Here is a 26505-nt window from a genome sequence, read left to right as displayed (position 1 = left end):
CTTAGCTCTCTTAAATCCAATGCTGGCTTTTCTTTCTTTGTTCCTCTTCTGAAAGAATTTTAGGTGTATAATTCCTAATGCCTGGCTTTTTTGTAGGCGTCGCTTTCGCCTTTTCTGTATCGCTAAGGTAGCTTTTGAGTCGTGCGCTCTTGAGTTCGTCTTTGTCGGTGTCGAAGAGTTGTAGCGTATTGTATCTCTTCTCTTTGTGAAGTTTGACGGGTTTGTAGAGTTCTTTATTGACGTCTTTGTAGTGTTCGTTCTTGTATAGTGAGGTGCAGTAGTAGTCGCTCTTGGAGGATCTGTCGGAGCGGTACTCGCATGCGCTGGAGCCGCTCCTGTAGCCGCTGCTCTCTGTGGAGGAGTTGTCGCTCTTGAAGCTGTCGGCGCTCCTGCGGGCTTTGTGCCGCTTGTAGTCCTTGTCGTAGTCGTTAGCTCGGTAGTCGACGGGCGAGCTGCGGTAGTGCAGGGGCTCGTCGTACTGCTCCTTGTAGCGTCTTACTTGCGTGCCGCTGGCGTGCACGTACGATTGTTCTTGGCCCATGATGTGATGCGCGTTCGCGCTCTCGCGGTGTTTCTGTAACAGTAAAATTATATTTAAGTATAATTATTCATGTAGACTCTTCTGTGACCATATTATTTAATTTAAGATATTTTTTGCTTAGAATAAAATTGGTCCTGTGAAAATAGTTGATTGCATTGTTTTAATATCAAACATCAAAATACTCTTTTAACTTAAAATTCATAAATACATTTTTTGTTTTGCAGGTAATAACAGCAAACATTTTTGAAGTCTGCTATTTGCAACAACTGGTATGTAGAACAATCAATTAGTACTGCAGTGCTACAATCATTTATCGTAAGATTTTGTCAACACATGTCATCGATATGACATGTCATCGACTCGAAAGAAGAAGAAGAAGAAGAAGACAACACAGTCTATCTTGTAATCGTTATGTAAGATTGCTCAAACGTCAAAGATTCCATTTATTTTGTCTTTAATAAAACTACAAAACATAGTGACAATAATTATATAGCTTCGATAAATCGCTGACCTGTTGTCAGTTACTTAATTTGCAAAAAACACATCAATGCCATCTGTTGACAAGTTGCGTCAACTGCCTTCAGCAGACTGCCTCGGTCAATGACCCTGTCTTCAGTACCGTTATTAACAACAACAACAGTATTCAAGCAACAGCAACAATTCAAAACATTATAATCATGATTAGTTATCAATATTAACGTTTAGTGTGTCAGTGGGACGGTCACTTAATCTGAGAGTGGACCGGCCGAAATTTTGAGACGAGAGAAATTTCAACAGGTTTTTAAATCCAATTGCGGTGGAGGTTTTGTGTTTCTAAGAACACCGAAATTGAGTCCAACTTGAAAAAATGGTAGTCATTAGGAACAGTTTGGCTGAAGACAATTTTGTTACTATTTCAATCGGATAACTTTTCAAGGTTCACTGTATGGCACCCAGCGGGCCTAGCATGACTGCCATAGAAACAGCTTTTGTCTACCGGAGAATCGACAAAATGACAGATTGAAGAAAGATTTCTATCGACCCGAGCATGGCGATGTTTGACATCGAGAAAAGAAATGTTTCTTTTCTTCGTCGACATGTGTCTATCGCGTCGAGCATGACGACTATATTTTCTCTACTTTTGACATTTGGGAGTAGATATAACTTTCTATATGAAATGTCAAATACTCTACATCTCATCGGACCTAGACAAGAGTAGACAAGAATATTATTATAATTTTAAGCTCTCAAAAAGCATTTACAAAGTATGTCGGGGTCCTACCGTCGTCATGTGGTCAGTTTTTATGCTGAGAAGAATCAGTGTAAAGCTCAAAGAACGAGCTATACGAGTGTTAAGCCTCTCGACATTGAAAACGTAAATGTGCAGAGATGGTGCAGTATTTGTGTGGAATCTGTCTCCTAGGATATCTCAGGGTCTGCCTGTTCATATCAATGTAAGTACCTACCTACAGTCTATTTTATTTCGTTGTGCTTTCCAACCAAAAATATGACAAAGTTTTCGTCCTTATAGATAAGTTAAATATAGAAAGATCTATTCATTTATTATTGTTTCTAAGATTATTTTGTCTATTATGTAGGTATTGCCCTTCATTGCAAGAAAATAATTAAACAGAAGAAAAATATTTAACAAAGCTTAATTGTTGCAGGTTCTTTGTTCGGGTCCTGCTTAGGTCATTAACAACATTACTAACCACTGTTAGCAAATTTTTTAAGCAATTTGTTTTTGCAGTGAATACAAGGTTAGTATACCTAATATATTCCAACAGGTATCTGTGGAGATCAAAGGGGGAGGCCTATGTTCAGCAGTGGACGTCCTATGGCTGAGATGATGATGATGATACCTAATATTAGATATAACCTCTATTTGAGATTGTAGATACTGAGTGCAAAATACTGAACATAAATGCCAATTATCCTGACAGAGTTCATAAACAATCAGTTTTCAATAGTTCTCTCATTAAGAACAAACTGCACAGGCTATATGACTCTAGAATTGGACAGTTTTATCTGCTAAGAAAAAAATGACATTTTAAATAAACAACCATTATGATTTTAATATTCACATTCTTTATTAAATGATATCATTTCAATAATTTATAATTTGTAAACTGACGACCCAGTTGTCATTTAGCATCCTTTTTTTGTAATCTGAAACAAGAACACAAAATTAAATTAACATTAATTTTCAGGGATTCTAGTCATGCGTTAGGGTCTTGACTCATGACATCAATAAGAATGCTGATAATGTGTCACTATCAGTATGTTATTCTTTTATTATACTGTAAAATAATTCTTGTAAAAACTCTTTACCAAACAGTTATTTCTTTTTGCAGGGTGCCTATACTACAACTCTTCCCGAAGAAAGGCAGAAAGAGAGACACACTAATGACCTTAGCGGTAGCTTACTACAAGCTGCAACTCACAGAAGAGCAACTATTATGAATATCTTTGTATATCAACAGTTCTTCAAACCATACAGACAGAATTGAGTTGCTGGGGAGTTTGTTCCACCGCTTCTGCTGCTGATTTTCAGCCTATTTTGAATAAATGACTTTATCTGTAGCCTTAATTTTATGTAAATAAACCTTTACCTCTGTGTAAATGATTGTCTCATTTTATTTTTTATCTTAAGAGTTGTTGCTTATATCACACAAGCAACAAATAGGTACTATAATTATTATTGCCATAATTATACTTTGAAAACAAAGCATGAGAGTTTTGCTAGAATGAAACCAACAAGTCTGGAGAACTATTACTAGTAAATGAATATTATTTAAAGACACTTACTAATAGAATGATTCTCGTGTCAACATTGTATGCCAAGAACTCGTTCTTTTCCATATTTTTTCAGCAGCGTTTGAATACGGACCTATTCTTCTTTATCGTGGCCTTCTTTTCCCAATGGATCGGGATACTATTTTCTCTGTTTATTGGATGGGACTTCGTACGCTGTAAATAAACAGGTTTTGTAACGACGAAAGTAAAAACACTTCGGACAATAATATAGGGAAGCAAGATAACAGTGAGGAACGCATTGAACTGTGCATGGCAAAGTTTTCATCAGACAATGCCACCAATCACCATTTATTGAGATTATTATGTTATTTTCCTTTGTTCTTTTCATCGTATGTATGGATAATTATTATGTTCGTTTGGATTATATAATTACACACAACTATTGGAATAATCAGTACTTTATTTATTTAATCACAAAATCTACTTACTTTTTCCTTGCCGCACGCAGTAATCGCCAATATTTAAATACTTAAAATCAACAACAATAATCGTTTTTTGTAAACAAACAAACATGAACCATTTTAGTTCCACAGATAAAAAATAAGTTCGATGAATACGTTTTGTTGTTACTTTGAGTTACGTGAGTTTATGTATAGGTTCATGCGTGAAAAATAGTGCATTGACACATTTTTTTTGGCTAACTAAACGTAAATTCATCGCAGAACGACCCATCACTAGCTACTTATCCGTTGCTATGGAAAGTCTTTCTCTTGATAGAAACGCGAGTCTACAGCTCGCGCCATGCTCGGGTAGAAGACATGTCGAGTGGGAAAGAAAGAGCTTTGTCGTTTCTTGGAAGAATAGAGATAGAATCGCCATGCTGAGGTGGCAGGTCTCAGAATAAGTGGCTAATCTTAGAAATAAAATATGCTTCATAATATTAATATCTACTTATATAACTGTTAAGAATAATTAACCATAATCTTGTTGGTTAAAATTGTTGACTTTCTCTAGCAATGCCTGAGTCTGTGGTTTGTACAGTAGTGTGAAATATAACTCTATCGTATCTTGGACTGTCAGTTTCAGTCTTAATTTACTATACTTATGTCTTATGCAGTTATATCATTTACTCTTGTTTGATTATTATTTAAGTCTCTGTAATTGATCTTGGTTGATTCCTTAATGATTGAAGTTTAACCTAAAATTAATTTTATATTTGAGAGCGTTTGTTCGCGTCAATTTTTTTTATATCTCGTGGTACACGTCAAGTCTCAAGTCAGTCCGTATACTCAGTTTTGGTATTAGTAACGAAGATCTCAATATAATAATATTCTACATTGTTTAGTAGAACCTACTTAGTGATTCAATTGTTTGTCATTAGTTTCAATAAAATATAGTTCCTTTTGTAGACCGTTCCGTGCAGTTCGCGAAGCTATTTCCAACGAGGTTAAAGTGCCATTACTCCATTAGTCTCCTAATAACGTCAAACTGGCCATAAACAACACAAAACCTCAAAGGCTTTAACCAACCTTGAAGAGTAGAAACTTAACGTGCAACTCACGTTGACAGTCAAAGCAACCATGAAATAGGATCACATAGACAATCAGTCATGGAAAATCTACAAAACTACTCCGGGACAACAGCGGTAACAACCGAGAACTCATTGTTTAAACATAATCTTGGCACAACAGAAAAATATTTTAAAATGCCACGCAACTTTCAACCTTAAGCAAACGAAATAAAAACCATGTGTGTATAGGGGGTCTCTCGACGCTTTGCCAAAAGGCATGTTTGGTACTCAGCTCCGTGCTTCGCGATTATGAACCTTATGCTGAAGTAATAAGTGTGAGGCAGCAGCGGGCAATGCTTTAGTGTTTTCTTTTTAAACACTTAAGTGCGTAAACACGTTAAATAAGATGCAAATTGCAATTTTACTGTCGTCAATGGACCGCTAAAACCTTCGATCAAATATTTTTATTTACTAAAGTTAAGCTTCACTTAAAAGGGTGTTTTTGTAATAACTTTCAAGTGTCTTAAATAAATACATAACTATTGTTTTTTGAAATTAAAAAATATGTAATGCTTCAACCGTAAAACTTTTTCTTTTGAAATTCACAATCGAGAGGTACACTTCAACCAATCCGTTTCCATTATATGTTTTTAAGAGATTCATAATTTGTAGATTTGTGTAATTGCGTTCTTAGAAATGGCACAGCTCATTTAAGTCTTCTACAGTATCACCGGTAATTTCATAACAATTAGTTTAATCTTTCACATCTGTTTTACTGGCATTCTTAATTTTTAGAGCACAACAAAATCGGGCTATGTATCAGCTACTTTTTTTTTTAAAGAAGATAATGCCCTAAATAAAAAGAACCAATTACTGAATTAAATGAAACCAAAATGTATAGTACCTGTTTATTAATATCTATTTTAATACTTAAGACAACTTTAATCTTAACCTTATATTACGTTCTGAGGTAGAAGTAGAACAAAATTATATTACCAATGACTTTCAAATTGTTATAAGAGGTCATGACGATGCAAGTTTTTTGTATAAGTAAATCGCTGCACTTGCAAAAAGAACATCTTACAATAAAGAGCTACTAAGCTTATAAGAGAAGCTAAGAAATCTCCAAGTACATAAATTCGATGATTCTAAGTAAAATTAGCTTCAAGAGAGGGCTGGATTTTGCAATTTGTCTACAGAGGGGCACTCGTTATTAAAACAAAGTATAGTTAATTTCCCCAATTGAGCATAAACTCAAGTCATCTAACGTCAATTTAAAGCTGTTTTTACATCGATAAAGTCTGTTACTATGTTTTAGATTATAACATGATCAACGTCTGCAGCGAGCGTTCCGTTAGTTTTACTCGCGAACATTTCCGCGCCGACACTCTTGTATTAATTACGTGCAAGTAACTGTCGTGGTTAACGCTCACTATGTTTTACACTGAAATATTACTCTTTAGCTTTAGTTTTATTAGTTTTAGTGTTTAATCCTTTCTCTGTATCACCTTTTACAGTAAAAGGATCAAGGTTCTTGACAGCTCTCTAAGTTTTATATTTCGATACAGCTTTTACTATGTCCAAGGTTTCATATAGATCGCACGAAATATTCTGGAAAGTTTTCAAAACACTCTTAGCTCTAGTTTAACGGTTTAATCCTTTCTCTGTATCACCATTTTGAGTTAAAGGATCAAGACTCTAAGCATCAATTTAGTTCCTTTCAATAGACCTTTAAGTTTTACGATTTGATACAGCTTTTACTCTTCAAGGTTCCATATCGATCGCACGTAATATCTCGAAAACTGTTTCTGACTTGTCAAGCCCTTTACATTTTAATACAGTTGAACGAGTATTTTTTGTTCAAAAATTGTTCTTGTTTGCCTTGGCAACGTAATTGAGAAACGATTATGAGCACTATGCCAACAAACTGGGCTGACCCGAGTATATACCGAGCCACCTGACAAGTATTTTGCAATAGATGTTGCACCAAGTAAGCAATACGGGTGTATGGCCACTTGTTTGATTTATTTATTTTTGTAGCTTGGGTAAATAGATTGATCTAAGAGTATTGAAGGTTATAATAGTTCTAGAAGTTTTGACAAGACGTAAAGAAAATTCGAGTTGGTTCTAGAAATATTTTTGATTGCTGGGTTAGAAAATAATAAAAGTAAGGTAACACTGTTGAAAGGAGGGAAGAAATAGTGACTTTTCCGAATAAAATGACACATCGATAGATTCCCTAAATGCGATTGCGAAGACACCTACATTCAATCAAAAGACGCCAGTATCATTGAATTCATTAACATAGGTAAGCAATTGTCGAAACCACAAAACATATAAGCAGAGAACGACATTAAACAAGCTAATCCTTGAACGTATAAATAAATGAGAGAAAGGAAAAGGCATAAGATGCAATTTTGGGAAGATTGCTCAACTTACATAATAAGTAATGTTTAATTAGAGTGCAAATAATAAAGAGTTTTAAATTGATAAAAGTAACTTTATAATTGTGAGCACACAAATGAATTGTTTAAAAAAGGATTGTTTTACTGACTATGAAATGTTGTTAAGATGACTTGGTTAATTGAGTTGTTATCACAAAATAAATCTTTAATGGAGTAGATTTCAAATGGAGAGCAGGATTCATTCAAAACTACATGTTTCAAAAAAACAATTTTAAGCTTTTCTGTGAGACACAACATTTCTACTTGGACACCATGGATTTTCAAATACATATGTATGTTCTCTACCACCACTGTCTTGTGGAATCCATCAGATCTTATCTAGGTTAAAGACACAGTGCATTAAGAATGCCATGTAAACTCTGGTCACGATGACATTAAAGTTTTTGCCACCAGCGTTGACGGGGTCTAAGACGTGAAGAGCTTCTACAATGAGATGATAATCTGCTTCAACTGGCAGATACAACCTATTGTGAAGCATGTGGTCGGATTGATGTGGTAAAACAAAGAAAATTAGTATGTGTGAAGATTCTTTTGCTAGTTAAAATGCCGTAGATTGAGAACTAAACTCAGTGTTTATGCTCTGTATTGCTTGAAAATGGTCCATAAAAATACATATAAAAATGTTTTACTGGGTTTCAAAGTAATTGACTTAATAATTTAGCAGTATCATAGATTTTTTGGAAAGCAAAACTTTTAAATTCAGTTTTTAAACCAAATGAGCCGGTAACTGTGTCAATATACCGTATTTTGTATTTATTCTTCGTTTCCATGCTCAACCTGAATAGGTAACGAATTGCATTTCTTTATTCATGGGCATTGCTGGGCCTCGAATTATGCAGATTTTCTACGGTTTTGAAGCGTTTAAGTACTCATTATTAGATGAATGGTTCGGCTTTAAAGCAGCAAAATGGGCATTGTCTGCAGTAAATTGTGCGGCATACAACGATATTCTCCTGAGAGTCTTAAAATATTTTAGTAAATATTTCTTTTAATATTCCAGGGTTTATTTTATTGTCTTTCACTCCTATCGTTACATTATTATGTGTTATATAATTTTCATGCATATATGGGTGACATACACGTAACCTGTCTGCTTAAACTTGACACGCAACAGTCCCATTATATTATTTGGTCCAGTCAACGAACGAGCCGTATTCAGATTTATAAACGTGTTTATTAATTCACCGGTGGTTTCATTGCGAACTTTATTCGGAATGGCCAGTCCAGCAAGTGGGACACTGGCTTCATTTCCAACAGCCTACGTGCAGATTGGTTTGTCTCCATTATGTGTTTGATATGTACCACGAAATTGATCTTTATTACTATCACGTATAGTTCATAATTGACTGGGTCCTCCATACAAATGGTCCACCCCCAGTTAATCAATTCTGAAGGCATTGTTTGACGTCAGATATTGATGTGTTTGCGTCCATCCACGTTAGAGAAAGCTATGAGATCGTTCGTTGCGTTTTGTTGGTTCAATAGTTAACTGGCCACCGCGTGCGTGGAGTGGCGTAACTCAGAATTATGGACGATACTCTCAATTTCTATTGACACGTGCAATTTGGGATCTAGTGTGAAACGTGTCGTGGACATAGTTACACAAGGATCAGATGGAATAGTTAGCTCGTAATGTTAAACGATGTTACAATAATTGAGTAATATGGAATTCATTGCAATGAATTAGTGACATTTGGTTTGTCTGCTAATATTATGTAGTTAAGAATGTTGTCTAAATTATTAATTTCCAAATACCACAACATTGAAATCTGTTTCACATCTTTGAAGAGCAAATGTTGAAATGCTCACAAATGATGCCAGTGGCAGACGATGAGTTTGAATGAATAGTTAAGTAAGCACAGAATGGCTTATTTCGTAATAGGCTCCGACGGAAATATTCATTTACGTGATGCTAGTCATGCAAATTGCAAATCGTTCGTATGAGCGCATCCAACTAATATAACACTAGGAAGGCGAGAGTTCTGAATGTACAATATGTTAGGAATTGAACACTTAGATGAAATCATTTACATACAGACAGTAAAGGTCCATGCCTTTGGTGCCACAGACATGTATATAAAAAGATACATATTTAGTAGGGGTTTAAAAATAAACATGGTAATGCAATAAATGTACCAGTCTAGGATATCTAGATGAAGATAACGCATGAAACTTTCTAAGCAATGTATCACGGTCAGATGTAGATAATATCATTTATACTCTGGGAAGAGAAAATGTCCTCATGCAATTACATAAAAATAACGAAAATGGCTGCATCGTCAAGAGAACTGAATAAATGAATATTTATGTAAATATAAATAATGCATTTAGAAATGTTAATGTTATTTAAACAATTATATGTCGTGCCCGTTAGTAGCAAGCAGAAGATGGTTGGAGCCTATGAAACAATCATATAGCTATGTAATATTTCTACACAATTTTGACATTTCAATTTCGATGAACTTTGACACCATGACCTCTTAGCTTTTACAACCTATGGCTACAACTATTGCCATCTACATCACAAACACACAGACATCTGTCTGTGAAATACAAAGGAAATAGATAGCTAAGATTAATTTTAACGCGCTGTGTGCAACAAGATTTGATCTGCATCGGTCTGTCTGTCTGCAATAGACACTGCAATAGTGCATTTAGTGACTGCAATAGACATAAATACCATTGCAAAAGACCACCCGTTATCCCGATATATTGACATTCTGTTTGGATGCTATCCTTTTGGTCCTGTAGTAAACAACATAAAACCGCTCTCTTATAATATTTTGCAAATACCTCGTCATGGAACATATTTAAGCTTTAATTATTTGTAAACTTTATCCGTCAACTTACAGCTCCTATATGTACATTAACAATTATGTCCGTACAATCATTATTCGCTATCTTAACTAATTTCATCTCTACGCACATGTAAATGACACAGACTGGACTTGTAATCTTAATTTCTCCGTGAGTTTGTCTTTTCTAAAAATTAAGTTCCTCACGTATGTCAACCGGTTTGAGAAAGCACTCAGCCTTCATATTTATATCGAGTTCATCGTCCTGTCATATTTTCCTCAAGATCATTGGCACGCTTACTTTTCCTCTAGGCCTACATTTTATTCATGTTTTTTTGCTTATCTTTACTACTTATCTTTGTGCGACTTCTGGTGCTCGAAACTGCATATCTGTATTTGCTTAAAACGTCTATGTTTACAGAGCCTACCTTAATACATTCCAAGTTATCTTGCTGTATGTCCATTTCGGAATAATTAAGTTCGTCATGTTTACCTTTAAAAAGCAGTCATTCGTCTTTGTACTATAATTAAGGTGTTCCTGACCTGAGTGCTGATTTCATAAATTAGTTTTTTCTTTATCATCAAGAACATCATTAAATGATTATTCGTAATTATCACGAAAGACAGAGGCACCATCATGATGTTTATTACAAAACTCGTAGTTTTTTGCAATGGAAGCCATTATCTCGGTGGGTCAACAAGACATCTGTGTCAGTGGGTGCGTGTCTGCCCATACCATGTTCCATCACCCACTAAGTCGTGAAGTCACTTCAATATTTGCCTTCGTGTAGCGTTCAATTGTTTGTTAATTATAATTTTATTCTGTGAGTACACTGGAACGGGCTTATAGATCGCGTGCAAATATATGTCTTTATTCCTGAACATTGAAAGATATCTTAATTGAAGTGTTTTAAAAAAATATCTGTGTGAACATTGTTTTAAACCTTCTGTATTTATTGATGACACATCAAAGCAGATTGATTCGTTAGGATGATTTTTGTTAAGAAATACTTTGTTTACATAACTGTGAATGGTTGTTGAAATATTTATTGTTAGATTTAATATGAAGTGCCTTGTAGACGTCGATGGGTCATTTATCAATAACCTTTATATGGGATCGAGTGCTACAGTAAAAAATAATTATGTTGTTCAATAGTTAATCATGAAGCCAGCGGTAACAAATGAAGCTTCAATAAAAACGAAAATAAATAAGACACAACTGTTACAAGCCGTAAGGCTTAAGCTCTTAACGCATCCATCAAAATCAAAATGAACCTCCGAAAGCAAGTACATAGTTTCGCTTTTAACTCGCTCAAAACTACAAGAGAAAAAGAGACAACACAGTACAAAACAACACTAATGGTAAAAGGTTCTATACATTAAAATAGGACGAAAGTAGATGGAATCCAGTTTGACAAGTGGATCAGGAAGCTACGTGACCAGTGACCAGTGAGGAGAAGGGAGGTGAAAACAACTTTACTTGAGATTGCACACCTTATTCGTGAATCTGTAGTATATACGAGATTATACTGCTTATGGATAAAGGTCATGGCTAAGTTAAATATCAAGTAGACACTTAAACTTTCAAAAGTTATCAAGCTGTTGTATTAATTACGAAAATGATATTTAGTGCTTCTGCATTCCAAAATTTTGACAATTTGAAAAGCATTTTAGTCGTTGATAGTGTTAAAGATAATCTCAAAGAAATATCATAACTTTGCCGTAATGATAGGACCACTTAGATTTGAAATAAGTATTTAGGCACATAGTTAGTAGTTTATTCCAGACTAAAGATAAATAAAGGAAGAAGTACCAACAAGACATTAATTTACGTAGCCGTAGCAGCATTGCGTGCAATCCTAACTGTTGGCAACACCGCTATTATGTGGTTGCATTGTATATCATTTGAAGCGGTTTTGAATATTTCGTGACTTACGCGGAGATTTTAATTCCACAATACGTCATTATGGGAGTAGAGGCCTGCGTCTGAGTCTGAAACCTATCAAGGAGAACTACAGGGGTTGAGAGCTCAAATCAAATAAACTTCATCTTATCTTCATCGATCTCCTGTAGTCACTTGTTTGGAAATCGATTCATCCTCCGAGCTTTTTTCCCAACTATGTTGGGGTCGGCTTCCAGTCTAACCGGATTTAGCTGAGTACAAGTGCTTTACAAAGAGCGACTGCCCTATCTGACCCCCTCAACCCAGTTACCTGGGCAACCCAATACCCCTTGGTTAGACTGGTGTCAGACTTACTGGCTACTGGTTCTTTGAAAATCGATAGAAAGGTTAATTCAGTTTACACTTTTGACACTTTATTCGTTGATAGTGTGATTATTGATAGTCTTTTGAACAAGATAACATTAATCATGCGAGAAGATTATTATTACTCTATTCGACAGGGTATCTTTTGGGCTATAGAACAGATTGTTAAGTCTGTGTTTTGGTCTGCAGTTTCTACCAAATCTAGTTAGTAAAACATTAAGAGCAATTCTTATTCAATATGATCGAAGAATAAATACCATAGCTCGGTTCAGTTGCAAAACTATCAGACATGTTTTCCATCAATAAATATAAAAGATGATATAATGAAGCGTCAAGATTATCCACAAGCTCAGATAGTAGGTCAATACATTGTAGCTTTCCAAGCACGAATTAATGCTAGACGCGACTCACACCCGCCTGGTGGAATAAATCAGTACGTGGTGTTGCCAGAACCTATTGGAGTTACCCAACGACTGTCAAAGATGGTTTTAATTGCACACACACGTATCGTTGAGACACCATCTATGATGATGATATAATGGGTTCTGATTGTTATGCAGATTTTGATGACGGCTTTTACGATGTGCGATTTATGGTACTTCAAGTTATTTGAGCCCTTTTGGCCCTTTGCGGAAGTTTTATCGTGAGCAATAAGTTCATTAGAAAATTCTGTGCCGACTAACTTTATTTCATGTGGTCTGCCAGGATTCCCTTTCTAAACATTTAAATTATCAGCAGTTTAAATCTAGTTTCCGAATTTAAAATTACTTCTGGTCGCTGCGATTTATGACGTTAGAGTTTGGAGAAATTAAAACCGGTATGCTTGCGTTTCTAGAAAACTACCAAACTACTAAACTTATTGATAGATTTCCGCAAAATTGAATGATTCAGGTTTAAGTAAATGTTACCTTGGATCCATTGTGATGTTCAAAGATTACAGCATCCGAACAATAAAAAACAATTCAGTAACAATAACGTAAACAATGTCACTATTTAACACAACTGATATTTCGCATTCCACATTTAAAATTCACTTTCGTCACACTGTGTCACTTCAATTAATAGTTTTGACAGATCGCAACCTTTTTTTAAAAGACGCGACGGTCATAGACAACACTGCAGAGGTTTTATTCTCGAATTGAAATGAACTTTATAAATTCCATTCGAAATGTCTCGGTTGATAGAAAGCCATGAGTGTTCCGGTGTGGGACTTTCTTCGGCGCGTGCGCAAACGTGCCGCGGCTCACGGCGAGTGAAGCGCAAGCCCGGCCACTAGTGTTGATACCGATTGGACGTTGCTCAATATATGTATGAGTGATCCGAATTGTTTGGAAATGTTGATTTAAGGACGCTTTTGACCTTCGTGACAGGTGGTAAAGCTTCAAGGCCTTTAAAAAGGACATTAATTGTCATTATTGTTCCGGGGTTTAATTGGTCCAAGTAGAAGTTCATTTTGATATTTCAACGTTAAATATTTTCTGAACCTTAATGTTTAAACCTAAACCTAAACTGTTTTTGGTAGCTCTTTCTAATGCTTGATCTACCTAATACATCCACATCAGATAAATAGACTACAATCATGACTGTTAATAAGAAAGCTTCCTTTTATTCAAACTACATTCAATATAATTTTCTAACCTGTTTATCAATTTGTCTGAGCGAGTCTTTGTATTGGAAGATATATCATAGAGACTACGGCTATTGATCAAACATTGTAATTGGTATACCTATTTATCTTTAGATCGTTCTTGAAGGACATCGGAAAACAGTTCATACATATTACCTACTGTAAAATTAAAAGTTAAATCCACAGAAATGTTCAGGTAATCGAAAACAGCTGTTGTTGACTTACTTGTGACTTAACAATTCATACTTATGACATTAATGTTAAATGGAATGAAAAAATAATGCATTCTTGACATGTTACCGATGATTTAACAGACATTGTTATTTATTGCAAAAGAAAAAAAAAACAATACTGACTACTATTATAATCTGGATTGTCTGGTTTTAACAAATCGTTACAATGTAATTACTTAGGTACAATTTACTATAAATCAGAGCAGAACTAGATGTAAAGCCGAGTTTAGAATTATAGAAGTTGCATCATGAATGTCTATAGGTCTTGTTCACATTAAAATGCTTGTAATTGCTTCTATAGAATTACTTCTTCTAGTTAGCTATATGGTTTTGTTCGTTATTCCAGTCTCTACACTATACATTAAACAATTAGAGTGACTTAGGTTTTCGTACCCGAGATAGGACAAGAAGAATTAGGCGATGAATGAGACTATTCATTATTTTGTGCAAAAATACTGTGATTGAATTCAGAAGTATTCAAAGTTATCTCTTGTTTGATAACTTGTACAACAGTAACAATCTAGCATATGTATCTATTCGTGTGTGCAATGTCTAAGTTCTTACGATACCTATAGCTTTAGAATTTTAAATATTTGTTGAATTTAAACTTTAAATTCTAACTAGTAAGTGCGATTATCAGCATCTCAGCTCATGTAGAACCAACAATCATTTACCATTTCCGTAACTTCCTACATCATTAACACCTAATCTTAAATTCTACTTATTTATTACCTCTCTAGCTAATAAATAATAAACAATAGTACCTAAGTTATCGTTCGTGGTTGATCAGGTGAAGCCTTTCTATCCAGCCTCCGAGTCAGTGCCCGCCGCGATCCCACACCGCCGGAGAAAGGCGTAGTTAGTGAAATTTTGCCTCGCAACGTGCGTTTTGGCGAAATGATTCCGGTATTTTACGTGACAATTTGGTATTAAGACGATCCAAAATCGATCTTTAAATATGACTCATGGTATGATAACTGCGTATTGGCTTGCGATCTTTTTTTCGTACAGAGAAATGGTACCTATCTATTTTTAATGTTGTAGAAGGATATTCAAAAAGTATTTCCCCCTAAATATCACAAGAAAAACCTATATGCTGTCTTCAAAAGTCTGCCTAATTCAGAAGAAGCAAAACTACCTTTAAACAAAATATATAAGTAATTCAAACTTTAGGGTATTTACGTTAATTTACCATTTATGCAAAGATAATAATTATTTACGGGCCTAATAAACTAAGCATTGTGATTAACTTAATTCAAACGATTGTAAAAAGCAATTAGATTAATACCCCCTAATAGGCACAGTAACTGCAATAAAATGCCAACAATTTCCGGAGTCCCTAGTTCTCATAGCTTTTCTTTAGTTGTAGGTCAAGTTTAACCGTCTTACCACAAAAACTTTTAAACGTCAGTTTATGCCTTGTCTAAAAAAATGTCAAATTATGACGTTGACATATGGTTCATTTTGCAGCCAAAATTTTATTAGACAAGTGTAAAACAGGGTTTAAAGTTTTTGTAGTAAGGCCCTATGTGTTTACTGTATTAAATAACGGCTGATTTGTAATTAGAAAGCAAGAGTATCCTTGTGGGGTACCGTTAGCTTAACTATGAGTATCCCGTTATACAATAACTCGTTCCTCGTGCTGCTCGACGAACCGGAAGCGAACGCCAGCTCAACGTCATCAGTCGAAACTGCTTTTTATTAAATGGTGCAATGTGAAGTTTGGTACAGATGTTTTGAGATGGATCGCATTTGGATGATAATTAAAAATGGAAATAAGATAAAAAAAAAACTTTTATCCTATGAATATTTCATGATTATATTTTGCATTAAATTATCTTGATTTCTCTGTTTTATCTTAAAACATCGTAAAAAAAAGTTCTATAACTTCAGATAAATTTGAAAGTTAACTAGCGCCATCTTGTGGGGAGTAGCTACACTATGAAATGCAGTGGTTACTTCAATCCGCCAATAGATGGCGGTTTTTGTAACTTCTTTATAACTTTTTTTTGTAACTTGTTAATATAGATGGCGCTATTGGTCGCTGAAAGTATTTTGGTTTACACCTGTTAAATTTTGAACAATTATGCAATTGTAGAGCATTACTCCAAATAAGGGTTATTCTCTTCCTTGTCCACGAACTGCAGTGCCTTTTATTTAACGAAATTCTTAGAACATAAGTCTATTCTTTGTACACATAAGAACATATTGCTTTCGCGTAATGTATGCTAATGATTTAAATAATAATTAAGAAGGCTTACAAGTCAGGCGGCAGTTTAGTGCGTTTACTTATGTAACAGTTGACCGATTTCTGAATTTCCTTGTATGCGTTGCATGTGAGGATTCACAAACATTGTTTTGTTTTAAGCAAATTAGTATGAAAGGTGAACGATATTTGCAGCTATTTTGTCAGTGATCTATGTCAGTATCTGTACACGCAGTTGCAATTTTAATGAGACAGTGAGTTATGTATGTAAGATTGGGTGCATGCTACATTTTTACGCACATATTACTCCTTGTATCTGCCAGGACAGCTGTAGCTGAATTAGTAAGAAAATCATACGTATTAAAATGCTCCTACTTTTAAATATTAGTTATTACAACTCGGCACAATGTCGGATCATGATAATACATAGTTCCATTAAAACACTCCCTAGTATCAGGTAAGTTTTCGGCACGTTCGGCTATGAAAGTCAAACTGCTAATCTTAACCTTAGCGTAGATATTTATAAAGTAACGCAGCCGAATAACTTACAAAAGCGTGTAAATGTTAAAGTGTCGTACAGACAAATTTTATTCTTCATTGAATCCAGTTCAAAACGCACAAAAACAAGCCATGAACGGCTCGTAACTCACAAGCACATAACAGATGACCGAACGATTTAAGTGCGTAATCGAGAAATCGGTAAGAAAGATCGATACTCTCGCTAAAGTCGAGATGAATTAGTGTTACGCAAACTGGTCCAGCTGATGGCGCCTTGCTCTGGTTTCATTGCTATTTATACCATCATATTTATCGATATTTCCATTTATCTAATAAATAACGATAATCTAATATATGTTTTTGGTTTGTTTGTTTGTACCCTAAAGGCTCCGAAACTACTGAACCTATTTGAAAAGGTCATTCACTGTTGGGAAACTAAATTAGCCCAGAGTAACATAGGCTTTATTTTCTCCGGTTACGCACAGTAGTGCCGACAGGACGCGAGTAAAACTGCGGAAAACTCTAGTGTTTGATACGGTTGCATTATACCTACTTATTTACCACCGTTTTATGTATAGATTTTTTTGCAAATAAATAATAGAAATCTTTATATTAGATACCTATAATCTATTTTTTCATTTGCTTTGTTTGTAAGTTCGTTCGTTATAAGTGGGAGACAAATGTCTATATTTGATCGACTTAGGTGCTCCAGATGGAGTTTAAAATTTTATGTCATCTTCTCTAATATTATAAAGCATATGTAAAAGAATTATTCATTGATCACAAAGTTTAGGTACTATTGCTTAACAATAAACAGGATATTGCAATATTTTCAAGCAATATTAAAATGAAACGTCGACTTAGTTACCTTGTTTAAAATGTAGTTCATTATGTTAATACTAATGCAATCTGGCAATTGTTTACCACAGAGTATTTGTTATAACTTATTGCCTTGTGCTAGTTATTAATGTTGTGTGTTTTGTAAGGTTTTTTATATGTAACCAGTTGAAACCTATCATATAGGGAAAACCGTCCTGCTTTCATATAAGCCAATTACTTACCCACGATAGATTACTTAAAAGCCCTTTTTTTAAAGATTTATGTTATTTTTTGTGACGGTTATTATCAATATCGATTTAAATACCTTTTAAGCAGAGACGTGACTTGATTTGCGTCTAACATCAGGTAACAAGTTCATTGCTTATAAACAATTATAGAACATAAACAGAGAACTTTATTTGCTTATAAACAATTTTCAAGTGCTACGCGTATGAAATTATATTCTAATTCAATGAAATTATGCATATTCCAACGAAGTTGATGAAGAAAAGTAAATGTAAAGTACTTTCCCCGCGTGTAAGGCCACTAAAATGCTGCTTGTAAGAACGAAAACAGCCAAAAGGTACACGGAGCCCAGAGAGCGTGTTATTCAATACTACAATCTTTGCCCTCCTTACTTAATGACTCCACAGTTTCCGACGTTCATATTTATTTCATTTTCCACGGGTCACTCTCTCGTATTGTTTTTATAATAACTTGTAGATCGATGGCTTAAAGAGATAAGGACCGATTATGTTTAACAAGCCTTATACGAAATTATTCTAGGCGTTTAGAATACTAACAAAATCCGTTTTGCTTTGAAGTAAGCCAATACTTACTTTCAATTGATCTAAATTGTTAATTAAATTATATGCTATAAAAAGCACTAGGATCTGTGTAATATTTAAAAAAACCTTCTTCAATCTCTAGGGGTAAACTGTTGTTGGTTTTCTTTTTCACTTTATTTTTTAAAGGAACTTTTACGCATAGCGTAGTTGTTTGTAAAATAATTTAATCCGATGGCATCCAAGCGATTATCATAATTAAGTTTCAATTACCATAAGAATTTATGTCAGTATGGACACCATATATCATTCAATGGGTTACGGATATTAAGGCATAATAATAATTATGTAACTTTTTATATCTATTTATAGATAATTTAATAAACATGAACTACAAATTGCTCTATTTACATAACTACAACAAAATAGACTTTCAAAAGTAAAATGTTTATTGTTTAGTGTTACTAAATATGTAATTTTTATTTTTCTGAATCCGGAAAAAATCCTCTGATATTACTATTTTTTACTACCTTAAAGTGATTTTTCTTACGTTTCATTTTTGTTATTTATACGAGTGCATAAAGTTCATAAGTCAGCTGATCACATTTTGAATACTAAATTAACGTACATTTTTCCTGATCCACTCTTATTTTTTAAATGCTATGGTGGCATTTTGCATGCAATAAACTTGTTGCTAAGACTCAATTTTGGCATGAAAATGTCAACAAGAATTTTTATTATTGATACCAAAAAATATTTTTACTTTTAGTTTTTTTAATATATATAGTTTTTAATATTTGTGTAAATATCTTTGTGAAAAATAAAATAGAAGAATTATTATTTTCATAAAGTCAATTATAATATTAAGTCCAAAAACAGATTGTTTACGCAACCGAACTAATATTTAACACCAGTTATGTTTCGTATTTCCTTTCTATTAGTATAAAAATATTTTTCTATAAATATGCATAGATATTAATAATTTGATTAATAAATTAATTTTTCACACATAGAAAAAAAGTCACGTGTTTAACACTAATTTGTATTTAAATTATTTATGTATTATTGAGACTGTCAAAATATACTGAGGCATATCTACATCTATAAAAGAATAATTTTAGCAAAATTATAACTTTTTTTATTAAAAACTATGCATTAAAAAAAAAAAAAACAAATGAAAGCCTACGTTCGGTAGTGGACGGCTATTGGCTGATACGATGATGATTATTTCAAATAGTTTACCAATACATTATGCTCAATTTAAATACTGAATAACATTATTTGTCTCTTTTGAGAGAAATTCCACTCTTCGTGTCTATGGAATTTCTTGCCTGTTCTTCTCCATAAGACCAACTCCTTGGAACCGTGCACCTAGCTATTGACGTTTCTTAAGCACCTGTAATATGTCTATAAGAAATGAAAACCTTGACTTTGACTTGAACAAATTATTTTCTAGAAAGAAAGAAAGAAACATTTATTTACTTAAAACATAGGTGGTACCCGGTTTTACAATGGTTAAAAGTTCTAGCTACATTCTGCCTAACTTGGCATGCAAATATTTATACTTAGGTACATAATAACTACATTTTTTTTAATATTCTAGTATTTTAATTATACAAATTATAGTTGCTTAAAATCTACTTAATATTAATTAATATAAATATACAATAGCTATTACATTTCCTAGCTAACCAGCCTTCACAAAATTATTCCTCAGGTTCTACTTTCTCTTCCGATCCCAATCATAAACTTATGCCACAATTCTTATTCATATAAAAATAAGTATTAATTAAATATAAATAATTCATAATGATATTGGGTCACAAAAATGATGATTCGTCAAAAATATTTTTACATTTATGATGACTTGAATTAATTATTCTTATGTCATACTTTACGGTAACTGTTACACTAATAATTTTTACCCTAATTAATTAATATTATGTTGTATTAGGAAAATATTAATAAGTTATTATTTGATACTAGCCGATTTACCGCGATTTCACCCCGTCCGGTGGGAACTACTGCCGTACCGGAATAAAATATAGCCTTTGTTACTCGCAAATAGTGTAGCTTTTCAACAGCGAAAGAATTTTTCAAATCAGTTCAATAATTTCGGAGTTTTTAGGGTACAAACAAAGGAACAATTTTTTCAATTATATTAGTACCAATAGATAGAACAAACGTCCCATCTCTAATCGCGAAACGACGGATACGTAGATATTCCCAGTAAATGAACGTACTATTTTGTAATACCTACTAAAACTATCTGTTTCCTTATTTTTTTCTAGTCCATTAATTTAACACGACGTACTTTAACACGACAGATGAATGTATAATTATACGTTTAAATAGGCGTTGTTTTGTTCACTTGTTAATTTTAATCCAATCATCATAAACTACGTGATTAATGAACCTGGTGAGCGGCATTTTAGGTGCCCACGCGATGTTACGATTACGCCTAGTAGATTGAAGCCTTAGAGCGTCTGACTAACGGGAGCCGTCTTAAGCAAAAAATCTGCCAATTTATGTATTTTTTTATAATTTATTTATATATTTATGTGGGTGCACCACAAAATTGACAAACACACAAATACTTGAAAAGCATAATGCCTAGGTTTAGCAGTAGACGTCTAACAGCTGATTCGATGATGTGCAGCTTTGTGTTATGTCACTTATGTTTGAAAATAAGCAATAAAATATGGATAAAATAAATAAATAAAAATAGCTCACTTTTCACTAGAGGTATAATAGCTTCATGTAGGTATTTTTTTGGGTGTACTATGCCAAATCGAATAACAAATAATCGAATATCAATTGATCGACCACTATAAATCGAAATTCTAAATACTCGAACATTCATAATATCGAATGGTTATTAAATCGAACATTCAATACATCGCGCAGTCTATACATCGAGTGTTCAAAATATCGAATGTTCGTTTGATCGAGCGTTAAATGCAAAACATATTCATCCTATCGAAAAATCCTTATTTTTTATGAATACAAGAAAAACTCAAAATTTACTAATAAATCACATTTTAATCTTTAATTCTTATCTTTTAAAGGTACATTTTAAAATTTTGTGTGAATTGAAAAGGCAAACGCGGAATTGGGAAGACCTACTTTACAAAAAAGAGGCAAAAAGGATGATAATGCGATAGAAAAAATGTTAAATAATATAAAATAATAAAAACTACATTAAAATATGATTTATTCATAAATTTTCAATCGAACATTCGATATTTTGAACACTCGATGTATAGACTGCGCGATGTATTGAATGTTCGATTTAATAACCATTCGATATTATGAATGTTCGAGTATTTAGAATTTCGATTTATTGTGGTCGATCAATTGATATTCGATTATTTGTTATTCGATTTGGCATAGTACACCCTATTTTTTTACAGTGTGAAGTGTGGCAAACATTTGGAAAATATTCTTTGATGTTCAAATGGAATTTGAATAATTTATGATTGCTAAACTTAGCCCGGTTAGCGAAGTTGATCATAATATGCGCAAGAGGCTATAATATTGCATGGTAATATTATGAATAACTAGAGCGACCAAGAAGTGTTGTGTTCAGTCCATTAACCTATCACCTTAAATATTTCGAAATCAAATTGAAAAAAAAAAACCTGCAGAAACTTAAGAACACCAAAGTGGTGTAACTGTTTTGACAATATTATAAAGAGGAAATATTATTTTTTTTTGTTTGTACCCTAAACGCTTCGAAACTACTGAACTGATTTGAAAAAATATTTCACTGTTGGAAAGCTACATTCATGCCGAGTAATATAGGCTATATTTATCCCGGTACGGACAGTATTACCCATGAGACGCGGGTGAAACCGCCTGAAAACGGCTAGTTACCAATGTAAATACAATATGTATTCTGTACCTAAGTAGAGTTTAGTATGCACATGACTCAATTTACCTACATTGAAAACAAGGGTAAGAGCATAATTTAATTAAAACAAGCAACGAAAACCACCAAGTTATTAACAAAACTAATTTCTTAACACAATGAGAAGAGCAATTACCTCCATGTTGACATAAGATTGTTGTCGTAAAGAAGTGAAATTTCTTATTTACTAACGTTCATGAACAAGGCAGCATTATGTAAGCGGTATTATGTTGTATTATTTAATATTTTATTATGTATATGTAGTGTTACAGAGAGTAACAATGTAGATATCCCTTTGTTTGAGTATTAGGACCGTGACTTACGTTGATGGGTAGATGTTTTGAGTTCATTTCCCGAGGGTTTTCGCTTGTATCATTTGCAAAGGCTGTTCTTACTATGTTAGGGTTTATTCCCAGTTTCACCGGCTACAGCTGAGTACTGGTGTTCTATATGAACGACTGCCTATCTGACCTACTCACTTGTTATCCGGACAACCCCATACCGTATGGTAAGGCTGGATGAGACTCTATTAGAGCGGTTTTACGCTGACAAATCTTGTAGTTTCGTAGTTTGTGAACATGGATAAAAATAGATATTTTCATTATTTCTAGAGTAGTTTGACAAGCAATCATCCCATGTATATCGGATTGCCTTGCTAACTGGGTTGAGGAAACCAGACAGCAACCAGCTCCATATAAAATACGTACGGTACGTATTCAGCTGCATCTGTTTAGACTGGAAGCCGACCCCAACATAGTAGGGAAAAGGCTAGGCTTATCACGATGATGACTTATATTTTATTCTACAGATAATTGAATAAATGAAGATGCATTAGCTAACTGTATCACTTGTATACACAATAATAATGCGCAATGGTGCAGAATAATTGCTTCTAACAGTTCGCCTATTGATCGCGTACACTGTCGTGAACATTACTTCCACAATTGTTACTTGAAGAGTAGTATTTCTAGCTCGGAATGAAAAGTGTTACATCGCTTACAGCTCCTTGATTGGTCTAAAACTTTAATTTTACACAATTATCTTAAATTGTATATTAGAAAATATTATGAACTTTATGAATATGTAGGGGATAGTTCCGAATCTACTGAATCGGTCTTGAAAATTCTTTTATCCATAGAAATATTGAGTGTCATTTGCTATTTATTTGTTCAGGTATGAGAAACTGGTCCAAGGGGCGCGGATGACACAAAATTAGTCTGCGATATATGCCTTGAAATTTTAAACTCTCGGAAGACTCAGTCTGCATTTGTCTTAACTGCTGCTTACGTTGTAGAAAAAAATACCAGTACACTGTATTTGGAACTATAAACATTGTCTAACTCTCCATATTATCATTTTATTCAAAATGGCATGCAAATTGAATCACTACTAATTAACACAGCAAGAACTTCTCTAACAAAGATAATCTCCTGTCTATAATTTTAGTTCAGCAGCGGCGAGCGGTTCTCGGTACATTTTTATCAGAGACCAAGTGAGATTATTCTAACTAGACACGGTACACGTATGAAAGGAAAGCAGCTACGTCACCACGCGTTTGGACGATATTTCTGCGATTTTGACAACTCTAATTGGCTTACCGTTGTTTTGTTGTGATTCGCCGCGACGAATCTGTGAAATACTCTTACTAAATAATCTTTATAGTCGTACGTTTAGATCAGCTGGTAGCTTTCTATACGTTCGATTTGTGAAGACTGTTAGATAAATGCTATTTTGTAATATTGTGAAAGAAATGGATTAATAATCGTATGTGATTGGTTTTGGTAACCTCGCCGATATTAACGAGCGTCATAACATTTATATTTCTTCAGAATTTATTTTAAACATGTTTGATTTTATCTTAGTGTTCTGTTTAAGCATGAAATCATACATTTGTCTTGTTCTTACATTTGTCATAGAGCTGATCTTTTATATAGAAAATCTTGCTATAGGAGACATTATATTAAAAAAAACCCGGTACTGTTAGCAGGACATTTAGGTGCTTAGTTTTGGAAAAACTCAAACTAGACCTAGTTTATTTACTCCAATAAATAGATACTTCGTGTTTCTTTGCTTTCAACTACTACAGACTGATCTCTCCTCTCTACTACTACTATCGTTTAATATATTTTTAGCAACGGATCAGTTAGTTAGTAACAATTAGCTGTATTAAAATATTCGCATGCTGCAGCGTTCGATCTCATTGGTCCACTTGACTATGTATCATTTACGTTGATATGTGAATATCCTATGAAATGTTTTCAAATGGGGGACAAAAATACTAAGTTTTGAAAGAATGATAGGTAATTATAAAAGGTTAAAATGCTCTATTTATAATAATGGCATTATCGTCATCAGAGGATCGCTCTAGCTCAAGGCCGACTGTCGAATAAGACTTTTAGAAATGGTTTCTGTCCTGTGCTTCAAACATTTGTGGCACTTGGATAGTCTTGTTGACTGTCAAAAACTCGCGTCCACTTGTATTCACAACATTGATAATAACTTTACCTAAACCTACATGAGATGCACTTGCACTTTGTCACTGCTTTGCACCACTGTTTTGCACCATTTAACTATAACGAACCATTTTGGTCGGCAATTTCACGGCTGCTTGTAGGTATCGTTATAGAAAAATGGAGTATCTCAGAATAATGTTTAGCCTATGCTGAAATATGTACTACTTCTGTTCGTTATTTTGAAAAATACTTTCTAGATACATCATGAAACTGAAGTGTAATATTATAATGTTACACAGTGTTGCGCCTCGCTATCTCACCTTTCTATCGTAATTCTCAATTTTAATTTAATTTGCCTCTAATTACTCATCTTGTGTGTATTGTGAAAACTGCTTACAGACCATAAAATTGTTAATATTTATTTACCAAGACCGTGAAGTTTGTATTTCCTTGTAATAAAAGACTATTTGACTTTCAATATTAGATTTTCATTTACGGTCGTAATTTTACGATCTGTGATCAATTGAGCGGTTGGTTAATATTTACGTGTATCATGAACTTCATTGAATGTCATAGTCATTGACACTTATTTTTTATTGATTAGAATTAATCAGTCAATTTTCTTTTAAACGTGTTTCAACAACATGCTCGTTGACATTTAAGTGGTGACATCTCTGAGCTTGAACTTAATGCTTTGCTAAATATGAATTGGTTAAATAATCGGTGAGGTACTCTTAAAATATTGACCCAAAATCAATTTAGAACCAGCGTTAAAAGACACTATTACGATGTACTCCAATTTAAACAACAGTGCACTTCGAATAGAGATCATATTTCAATATTAATACATCACTTTCTTAATGGCAGATTATAGCGAAATAAATTGTTAGATGAATTGAGCCTAAAATAGCCTTTATCACGTCTTTTCATCTACCTACTTTTCACATTAGGTACTATAATGACAGCAACAGTTATTAGTATAAAATGATTAATAACTCACCGTTTCGTGAAGGGAAGGAACTCGTGAAACAGAACAAATCCTTAGTAAAGAGTTAACACTAACACGTGTATTTTCACTGGTCGAGATCGAGAGTGGCGCGAGAGTGGCCGGCGCGCGCGCAACGACGCCAATGCGCCCGCGCAAGCCGCGAACCGAACACTCTCCTACTCCTTAACCCGCTCCGAAACTGGATGGTTCTTCCTGATCTTGGTACATTGTTATAATGGTACCTTGTTACAATGGTACTTTTGTAATGAATAATAGGTTTCGTGTTTTGTTAAATTGTTTCGTGCTTTTTTTAATTGTTGTATTAAAGTGTTTGGTTTAAACTGGTTTTAGAGTGTAGCTGCTCTTTTGTTTGTTTAAGTTTATGGTGCATGATGAAACTGGTGTTGAAAGGAGGAAAATAATGTAGGTAAATAAATTAAAGTAAAATTGGCAAAAACTTTGTTAATTTGTAGTGTGTCATAAATTGACAATTTATCGAGCAGCTGCCAATTTTTTTCGTAATTAGCTCCTGTTTCACGTGTCAGGGTGTACATAACAAATTAATATACCTATTATGATGGCAATAAATCAATGAGGGCTGCGGGATTGCTCGAAAGAGTTATCCTCACACTGCACGGACAGCGCAACGAGGCATTCGGTGATTTCTGGTATT

General features: G+C 33.9%; 2 protein-coding genes and 1 long non-coding RNA gene across 6 annotated transcripts in view; 2 read left to right on the top strand and 1 right to left on the bottom strand.

Annotated features, from left to right (window-relative positions):
- Positions 1 to 26505, top strand: part of LOC124639745 (flotillin-2) — a 279960-nt gene that overhangs the window by 137901 nt on the left and 115554 nt on the right. The gene's annotated exons all lie outside the window — the stretch shown is intronic.
- Positions 11 to 25940, bottom strand: LOC124639746. Of its 2 annotated transcripts, none has more exons than XM_047177215.1 (2): positions 25845 to 25940; positions 11 to 574 (listed from the first exon to the last, which is right to left on the bottom strand). In XM_047177215.1, exon 2 carries the CDS (start codon positions 539 to 541, stop codon positions 11 to 13), a length of 531 nt encoding a protein of 176 aa, XP_047033171.1. In that variant the 5' UTR covers positions 542 to 574; positions 25845 to 25940. The 2 variants fall into 2 exon arrangements, with proteins under 2 accessions (XP_047033171.1, XP_047033170.1); XM_047177214.1 differs by lacking the exon at positions 25845 to 25940 and adding an exon at positions 13222 to 13497.
- Positions 1728 to 3103, top strand: LOC124639749. Of its 2 annotated transcripts, none has more exons than XR_006985493.1 (2): positions 1728 to 2280; positions 2875 to 3103. It is a non-coding gene; the product is annotated as an uncharacterized LOC124639749 (long non-coding RNA). The 2 variants fall into 2 exon arrangements; XR_006985494.1 differs by lacking the exon at positions 1728 to 2280 and adding an exon at positions 2730 to 2799.

This window comes from Helicoverpa zea, chromosome 19 (genome assembly GCF_022581195.2).
Source record: "Helicoverpa zea isolate HzStark_Cry1AcR chromosome 19, ilHelZeax1.1, whole genome shotgun sequence".
In the NCBI taxonomy this organism is placed as follows: Eukaryota; Metazoa; Arthropoda; class Insecta; order Lepidoptera; family Noctuidae; genus Helicoverpa; species Helicoverpa zea.
This window is presented reverse-complemented; position numbering and strand designations above follow the sequence as displayed.

What these genes read in the sequence shown, in the direction of transcription:
- LOC124639746 (XM_047177215.1), bottom strand. Translation starts at nt 541, where the DNA reads ATGGGCCAAGAACAATCGTACGTGCACGCCAGCGGCACGCAAGTAAGA.